We start from the raw sequence: 9,233 nt of genomic DNA on the forward strand, positions 1-9,233 counted from the left end.
GCCTGTGAAGTGTAAGATTGTAGCTTTAAGAAAGCATCCAAAGACTACTGTTGTCAACCTCCAACGCTGCAGCATTATCACAAAGATTTCTAACATGGTATTAAATTAACTTACAACATCTTCATCTTATCAGTCACCAGACTTAGTCCGTGGCTATGATCAAAAACCGGGTTCACGCAAAAACAAGTTTAAAATAATAATCATGATGTTCTGATCAGGTATTCTTATAATGCAAAGGGGGATATGAATCTCTTTATCAGAAAGAGCAAGAGCAGCATCCTCCAGTGAATATAACACCTTTTCCAACAAGGCCACCTTTGCAGATAGCCGAAAATGTCAACATGAGAACTAGGACATCTAAATCCAACAAAAAGTCTTTCTTAGTATGGACAAATTATCCAAAGCTAATAATGCTCTCCTTGATTTGCTCCCTAAAGATGTTGATCTTTGGAATCTTAACTGTATAGTTTACGAAAAGGCACTATCCCTACTTAGCGAAAATAGAATTAATGATACTCCAGTACGTCTCAATAAGACTCGGAAGTGTATTGCACAGCTTCAGTTTAAAATTACATCGGTAAGACGGCATGCATCAAATGGTCAGTGCGTGATCAGCTACATAACATAAAGTAAAAATTTTATTCTAAAAGTTACGGCACTTGCTCGAAACTTACGGAAAGAAAATCATACACTAAACAAGTGTAAACTGTCGACCATCAAACTTCACTGGAATACTACAAGCGGTAACCTAAAATCTGCGTGTGTTAAAGACGTTCATTGAAAAAAGATATCACTAAATTATCAGAAAAATGTAGGCATCCAAATTATCGAGAAAGAATAAGATCCAGGCTTCCGTACCGTGTATATACCATCCTTCAGATAAAGGTGGTCGAGATTTGCTGAGTTTGGAGTGTCTTCATCGAAGAAAATTTCTGTCTACAGCCTGCTTAGTTCTAAAAAGCACATATTCTCTAATGCGAATCGTGAATCAACATGAAGTCGTCAGTGTGTCGCAATTTCTATACCGTGCCGCAGATAGGGCCACAGAAGAGCCACGTGACGCCCTTTCTGTACCGTCGTGCATGAAGCGTGCTTCGTACGTTTGCATACCCCTCTATGCATTTTTTGCACCACGCCAATACTTGAGTCCTCGATAATGTTTCTGTAACAAATTGCTATTTAAACCTGCGCACAATTTCATTGGGTCTTATGTCTGGTTTACTCAAAAACTTTATCATAATGCGTTGTGCCACAGCCACTGGAACTTCTTTCACACTCATCGCCCAAGCTACTGAACAAAAGGAAAGTGAGAGGCCTATGTAAAACTGAGCTAGAACCGAAATAAATAGAAAGCTAGTAGAACCGAAATGACCCCGCTTCAGCCTCCAATTGGCCCTAAGTCTATACGGTCGCCTATGTGACCGTGCGGAAGAAATTCCGGTTTGAATTGGACTACCCAAGTACAAATTGACACAAAGATCCATTAGACAGCATTCTAGAATTTATTAATTTGTATTTACATACGTTCTTTTACAAATAAAAAACCATGCGGTGAACAGATCCTAGTTTACAGAGACAAGGTTAAAAAAATGCTTATAGCGTAAAGGTTAATATCTGTAATCTGCATGTTAAACGGTACAGTCTTATACCGGAATATATATTTGTTAACAGCAAGGTTTATCAGTGTGCTATTGCAATCAAATGACATATAAGATTTTGCTTACAAAGGCACTTTCAATACAATAAGTAGAATGAAGCAATTAATGCTTAACACCATGAGACTCATGAACATCTGTGTGGAGGTGCATCACCAAATCATCACATCACCTTTGTTATTCCGTGCTAGTGGATTTAAGCACAGTCTTTTAAGAGCATTAACCGCTTCCAGACCTCCATCTTTGGCGTAAAGTGTCGTCCTCTTACCACTTCGCCTTCCAAAAGAACCCCTGAACCTGCAAATCATTGAATCTCTATTAACATCTGTCTTTGGTTTTAAAACTTTAGCAGAAAAAGTTCCAATCCTAGAAGCCTTAGAAGGTGGGCGTACGTCTACCTTCTTTCTGGTATATGAGGACTTACTTCCTTCCTTATTTATCGACCACCCTGTTCTTAGATATATTCCCCCTAAATCTTGAGGTTCTCTTATCTTAGGGTGCTTCTGACTCCGGCTTCTCAAATATCTGTGGCCTCTTAAAACTTTTTCTCCCGAGGAAGATTTGGAAAGTGTTAATCTCTGCCAGTGAGCGATGTCTGGCAGTCCACAGGTATTATGCATCCCGACTAGAGGAACCCCGATCGACTTGCGCTGCATCATCTCCGTCATCCCTGATCTGGGGTGGGACCAGCGTTCTCGTCTGACACAGCAGCTGTTTTTTTCATAGGCACTAATCTTCTGGACCACATGACCGCTTTCGAGATTGGGCACTTCACGCAATTTTTTGTTTGCAGTTTTTTTATTAGAAAATAGTGTTGAGGCTGAACAGCGAGGGTGATTGTTGACATTATCAACAATGTTGCCGCTTTCAAGACTATCAGGGCTCGCATCGGGATCAGCGGTTTCAGTAGGCGTTTGGCATTCCATATTTACCCCGTTACTTTGCCTCGAAAGGCGATGTTCATTTATTAAAGGTGGGCCTTCAGAAGTTTTAAAGCCAAAAACAGACCTTAGATCCGAACTCTGTTTCTGCCATTTGAAACTATCCAGTCGTTTAGCATTCTCTAATTGATATTTTGGAGGTAGCGACCTCCTGAGTGTATCAATACTTTGGCCAATGGAGATTCGGTAATTCTTTATGGGTATGCTTCTGCTGGTTCCCATCTTTGATGATTTTCGTGTATTTATCGATATTTTTCGTTGATTTGTTTTGGTTGTTTGGTTGAATGAATTCGGTGTGCGAAATGCTGACTGCTTTTGGTTTAAAGTTTTTCTTTCCAGATTGGAGGGACAAACCCAGACTCCGAATGCACGTTCCTCGTAGAGCTGGTCATTTTGTATACTCTGCTTGGTATCTTTTTGAGGATCACACCATTCTGTGATAATGCTGCGTTTGTTTAAAACATCAAGGTTTTTTTCAATTTGTCTGATTCCTGCCACTGATGCTAACGGTAACTCGATATCTTCGAGCCGCCTTCATGATTTTGCGCTAAATGTGGTTCCGGCCATATGCATTCTGTTTTCGATTCCCAAACCTGTAATGTTTCAAAGACAGATGTTGAAGATGAAAATTTTAAATTCAGTAATCGAAACTAAAATTGACAGCCACACAGGTTAAGGCAAAGCAAATTCGATTCTCGTCTTGCTTATTTTACTATGAAAGAACCAACAGTAAAAAGAAAAAGCTATATTTTCGTATGAAACAATAGTAAAGTAAACTTAAAAATTTTCAAAACTTACCAAAATCGTGCTCACTTCCACTAAACGGAATCAATGTCTTTGTCGGGGTAAAGGCAGACGCGTGTTTTTCTTTCGACTTCTTCGTCCTGGAGCAGGCAAACAGAGTACTCAATAGCACACTGAGTTCCAGAAACAATACTCCTAATCCAATCGCAAGTAGTATCAACGCCTGTTCGTTAGTCCACTTTTCAATTATTTCCAAACACCCCTGAAAATTTATTTTTACTGTATGAAAACAGAGAAAATAATATATTATACATTATTCGTACATTCACCTATTTAGTATTTATAGTCCATCGAAACACAAAGAAAAACTAATATTCAAAAAGGACTGTTAACATTAAATGGATACTCCATTTTTTGGCAGAACAACTTATTGTAAAAAGCTTCTAGAGAACTTATTACTTCTTAAAGTTGTTGTAGATTGAGCAACGCTTATTAAAACAAATAAAATTTTGTGGTTGAAATTTGTACTATTACGAAGCTCCTTTCACAAAGATGCAATGGAATATTTCCGAAATTTTACGTTTCAAGACCATAGCCAGGCATAGTTTCCTGAATGTTTCTGCATGATATTCCCGTGAGGTTAAAATTTTATATTTCAAAGAAGCTTCCGGAAAGCTCATAAACATTTTTGTAATCTGCTTATGTATTAATCTGGCTAAATACATTGAGCTGATATGTATGTAAACAAATATGTTACTCAAATGAAAAACCTTCAATCACGCGTACAAACCATCAATGTTAATTTCTGCAATTACCTTAGTTTATAAATGCAATAAGTAGTACCGTGTTCAATTAGTTTGACCAAACTTAGGACAATTCGAACTGTTTTAAAATATTTCGGTTCTGTGAGCTTCTAATATCAGTAAAACTGTAATAACGGTACTCTTTGACCAAGAAATATTATACTCTTTTATCGATTTAATACTATATCTTATATTTATATGGTAGCTACCGTAGCATGTCTTGCATGTTGATGTTGAGCAGGATTCAAGTCCTGACAAAGTGTAAGGTTGGATGGCTCCGGGTTAAGAAAGGCGTCCTTCTCTATTGTGTTATTTAGCGTACAACAAGTTAGTGGAACTACTAACTCCCTTCGACCAACTTCTTGAAGTCGCCACCAGGAAGTCCCGTAGTTACTACTTCCATTGATACCACAGCAAGAAAACTGTTGACGAGAGAACACTTTACAGAATAAGAACAAAATGATATTTAAGGAAAAGTTTAATTGTAAAATTAAAAACATGATCTAAATTCACGTAAAAATTTTCATAAAGTCAGAACATAAATCACTGCGCTTGAAAATACGCTCAACTTCTGATATGAGGACCACCGCTTCACGATATTTCTAGAACTGTTAGCCTCGCATGGCATCGGAAAAGAATAAGATGTGGAGCACAGGAGGCTTACTCACTCTAACTGCTCAGGCATCCGCAAACAATAAAAGCATAGGGACAAAGCGGGCATTGCATGGGTGCCTGCGCGAATATATTGTGTAATATTATGAAATGTTTCACGCGGTCCAGACTGTTTCCGTTTAGATTCTTCCGATTTAGAATCAAGTCCAATGCAAGCCATCCCCAAAACCGTCCTTATATTGGAAATTGTGTGTATATTTATCTTCCCCACATTTTAGCAAAGACCTTCTAAAATGAATGGTCAGACTTCATTAACATTGATCCGAAACGCGAAATCTTCTATATCATGTTCAACTCTATTATATTAAATATATATTACATTACTTTCTGCACCTCAGCTTAAGGGTGTGGGACAAAGGTTCAAACGGACCTCAACCTGCTTAGTATATTAGGGTAGTTTAAAAAACGCTTTTCGAACTACAATGCAAGACAACCCCCAGATATTTCAATTTCCGGGGAAAGAAAAGCCATAATTTTTTTCGAAATTCGAATATTAACACGTGCAGCCGAGCACTTCAAATTCCCATTTAATTAACATGGTGAAATTTTGAATTTTTTAAAAGGTGAACTCATGTTCCAGGGTTTCATCGAAACGTGCCAAGTTTCTTAGGGCTTTAACAGGACTGTCTACAAAATAAAACCATACTAATAACTTTCATTTCCAGCCTACCTCCACCCTCCCCGCAGCACCCCAAGTATGAACCAAAAAACATAATCTACATATTTACGTATTATTGATATTTTTTAGCAATTTCCATAATCTTTTTTTACACAAATAATTACTAATGGACTATTTGAATATTTACCATGTCCTTTTAAAGAATTTTCAGTCGCTTAAAAAAATTTTAAATGTTTTAACAATTAATTATTCTCCAAAAACGTACAAAAAATCATTGTATTTTCTGATTGAAATGTTATTGTTTGTCATTGTTTGAAGTAGTAAATTTTTCTAAAAACATTCTGTAACTATTTAAATAATTATTTAATGTCTATTTTTTAAATTTCTAAAAATCGAGCTAGATATATCAACTTCCTTCTAACATCAGTATCTATGCTACGTTTTGTTGAAGAATTACATAATTTTGACACACTTCTTTTAATGCTTAATAAATTGCTATTTGTTTAATCTTTATTTGCTCAAGCAGTTTTTTTCGGATACTCAAGAAATAAAATAGAATACATACAATTATGTTTCTTACCATATGACGGGCCGAGAATAAAATTGGCGTAGAATAAGTAGAGGAGCGAAAACGAATTTGAAGGGTTTAAGCGTAAGAATGGTTTGAATGAGCAACAGAGTAAAGCGGATTGAAATACGCTAAAGGAAAAAACGGGTTAGACACCTAAACCGTTTCTCTTCTCGGCCGTCACTGAACCCGTTTTTCCCCGTAGTCTTGTGAAAAGTCATTTTACGTTGCACATTTGGTGTATTCGTAAATTACAAATATTATTCTCTCATCAAAAAATCAATTTTATCAGATCAATCTCAATGAAATTTCTGACATCTTTGTAATGCATCTAAATAATAAACAAATTAAGATACATTAAACTGGTTTACCATCACAAAAGCAAATACGTTCAAAATTGGATTGAAATTTATGTCAATTTTCTGCTTTTTTGGAGTTTAGATACAATCCAGTGTTTTCCCACATTATATATTACTTTCAATTGTGTATTATGTATAATTATATACTGTTCGTAGTTTTTTATCGTAAATTATGACAATTTTTCTAGGATTTGTTTTTTGTGATTTTCAATTGCAATAAGTTAAATATTTTAGTTAAAAATATTACTTTTAACAAAAAAGTAAACTTTCAACAACAAAAGAGTATAACTTTAAGAAAAATAGTTACATTTTTAAACAAAGTGATGAATGTTTTGAATAAAATTGTAAATTTTAATTGGAACAGTTGGCTTCTTAACCAGAAATATAAATTTTGAACTGAAGTGATGAATCTTTAAATAGAATAATTGATTTTTTGACCAAAAAGATCAATTTCTACCGAAAAAAAGCGATTTTTCATCTAAGAAAGATATTTTTTTAACTAGAAATTGAATAAAAATACGTTTAGTCATAAAATGAAAGTTCTGCCAAAAGAATGACTTTATTAACTAGAATTAAGCAGTATGTAACCGTGTCAATTTTCAACAACAAGGACGAATATCTAACTGAAATACTTGATTCTTTAATCGAAAAAAAAATAATTTTTAGACAAGAAGATTAAATTCCTAAGAAAAAGATAAATATCTACCAAAACCAAAAATCAATTTTTTACCAAAATACGTGAATTTTCAGCGAAATAGTCCAATTCTAAATTAATAAAGACCAATTTACATACAAATTGTTTAACTCTGAACTAGAAATAATTAATTTTCAACTAAAAATGGAACAATTAATTTTCAGTTGAAGAAGTTCATTACACAGCCACACAAAAAAAAGTGTGCGGATCTGGTATCAAGACACACGTATTCCTATGGATTTTGGGGCACTGAATACAAATTCGGTATCAAAAATCACCCATCACGTCATGGTTGAGCCATAACCTCAAAAAATGACGAAAAATCATGCACTGAGGCAAATAAATTTCAAAATAATGCCAGTGATGCAAATTTTCACTTCAAAAACATGTCGGCAACTGTGATGGATCAACCCTTGCCTGATATCAACTTATTTAACATAACTTTACCCAACAGAACAGCGAAAAACAAGGGGAACGTTTTCATCAAGACATAAAAGTGATGGACCAACGATATCAGGGTAGATGGGACGAGGTCATGATGGCTGATTCTTGCTGAATGTTGAAAAGGTAAACGAATGTAGGTTTTAAACGTAAGCGTAACCCTTTGCATCGTTTCTTCGAAGAAAAAAGGACACGTTATAGCAGGCAGAAAATAGATTGAAGTAGGTCTATAAATCAATTTAATTACGATAAAAAGCAAGATGAAAGGTAAATACGAAAGATAGTATAAATATATCCCTTAAGTCTAAGAAAAGCAGAGAGAAAAAATTTTTGAATAATACTCTTATTCATTTGCATGTTTAAGTCACAGTTCTACATTTTAATTGATACAAACATTGTCAGGTTAATTGAAATGGGGTCAATTCTACCTGGAGTTCTAAGTTTCTTTAAATGAGTAATGTGCGTCTACATTTTTAAACACCTGTAGTACAATGAAATGAATTTTATTGTGTTACAACGGGAACACTTAAGTTAAGTTGTGTTGCGTTAAGCAAAATTTCGTTAGGTTCTGTTAAGTTAGATTCATTTGTAGGTTAAGATCGAGTTAACCTATTAAATATAGCACACATTTCAGACTGAGAACCGTACGCTTACATAGCTACACGTGTGGTTGAATTTCATTCGGCTAGGTTAGGATAGATCAGGTTTTGTAAGGTTAGGATAGGTTAAACCTCTATGTAGGTTGAGCGGAAGCTGAATGAAACGGTACCGCAAACACAACGGGACAACACAATGAGTTTAATTGTGTTACGTAAAGTTAAGTTAGGTTATGTCATGTTAGGTCAGGTTTTTTATGTTAGGATAGGTTTGACCTCTTTGTAGGTTAAGCCCAAGCTGATTCAAACGGTACCGCAAACACAACGAGACAACACAATCAATTTAATTGTGTTACGTGAAGTTAAGTTAGGTTATGTTATGTTAGGTCAGGTTTTCTTAGGTTAGGATAAGTTTGACCTCTTTGCAGGTTAAGCCCAAGCTGATTCAAACGGTACCGCAAACACAACGTGACAACACAATCAGTTTATTTGTGTTTCGTGAGGTTAGGTTAGGCTAGGTTAGATTTATTTCTAGATTAGGCTCGAGTTGACCCATTCGATGTAGCACACATTTGCTACTGGGAAAATATGCTTCCAGAGCTTTACTAGTCTGGGATCCGAAGAGGAGAGTGAGCATCCATTTTAGGTCCTGATGATTTGATGATTGATTATTGTCCAGAATGTTCTACTGATTCCGAATATATCGGGTGCACATAGCGAATTCCGGGTTGTTTTGTTGTTATTTGACATTTTATGTGTTTAGATAAAAAATGCCATACCTCTGAAAATTATTAAAGTTTTGAAAATATTTCTCCATATTCATTTAAAGTGTGATATGCACAAATTTGGTTAATGATGTATGTTGATTTAATTGATAGTTTTCGAGAAAAACAATAAAATAGCTTTTTAATGAAAAGCCATTTCTACAGTACATTTTTTATCATTCCACAATTTTTTTTCTGGAATCATATAGAACTAGCTGAGACAAAGATAATTTGTTTTTAAATTTTTTAAATTAGGCTATTGGTTTAGAAAATTCTATTAAGTACCAGGTGTATACATATGAAACCGGTATTTTTTCAAGAAAAAAACACATTTATTTCAAGAGAATGATAACAAATATTTTATTCAAAGTATGCGC

General features: G+C 35.0%; 2 protein-coding genes across 2 annotated transcripts in view; both read right to left on the reverse strand.

Moving 5' to 3' along the window:
* Positions 1-1,509: 1,509 nt before the first annotated feature.
* LOC117173457 lies at positions 1,510-3,128 on the reverse strand. Its single transcript, XM_033362039.1, has 2 exons — positions 2,080-3,128; positions 1,510-1,952 (listed from the first exon to the last, which is right to left on the reverse strand). The coding sequence occupies exons 1-2, from the start codon at positions 2,816-2,818 to the stop codon at positions 1,852-1,854; spliced, it is 840 nt and encodes a 279-aa protein (XP_033217930.1). The 5' UTR covers positions 2,819-3,128; the 3' UTR covers positions 1,510-1,851.
* Positions 3,079-9,233, reverse strand: part of LOC117173459 (tetraspanin-17-like) — a 55,192-nt gene continuing 49,037 nt past the window's right edge. The window contains exons 3-5 of the mRNA XM_033362044.1: positions 4,353-4,565; positions 3,395-3,602; positions 3,079-3,189 (exon numbers count right to left, since the gene is read on the reverse strand). Of these exons, the coding sequence (XP_033217935.1) occupies positions 3,131-3,189; positions 3,395-3,602; positions 4,353-4,565 (480 nt within the window). The 3' untranslated portion in view covers positions 3,079-3,130. The remainder of the gene's footprint in view (positions 3,190-3,394; positions 3,603-4,352; positions 4,566-9,233) is intronic.

Source organism: Belonocnema kinseyi, chromosome 5 (genome assembly GCF_010883055.1).
Source record: "Belonocnema kinseyi isolate 2016_QV_RU_SX_M_011 chromosome 5, B_treatae_v1, whole genome shotgun sequence".
NCBI lineage: Eukaryota > Metazoa > Arthropoda > Insecta > Hymenoptera > Cynipidae > Belonocnema > Belonocnema kinseyi.

Bases quoted from the DNA above. Each gene is read 5' to 3' on its own strand.
- LOC117173457 (XM_033362039.1), bottom strand. From the start codon at position 2,818: ATGGGAACCAGCAGAAGCATACCCATAAAGAATTACCGAATCTCCATT. The intron at 1,953-2,079 runs GTAAGTCCTCAT...AATGATTTGCAG, and splicing joins GTCGATAAATAAGGAAGGAA to GTTCAGGGGTTCTTTTGGAA.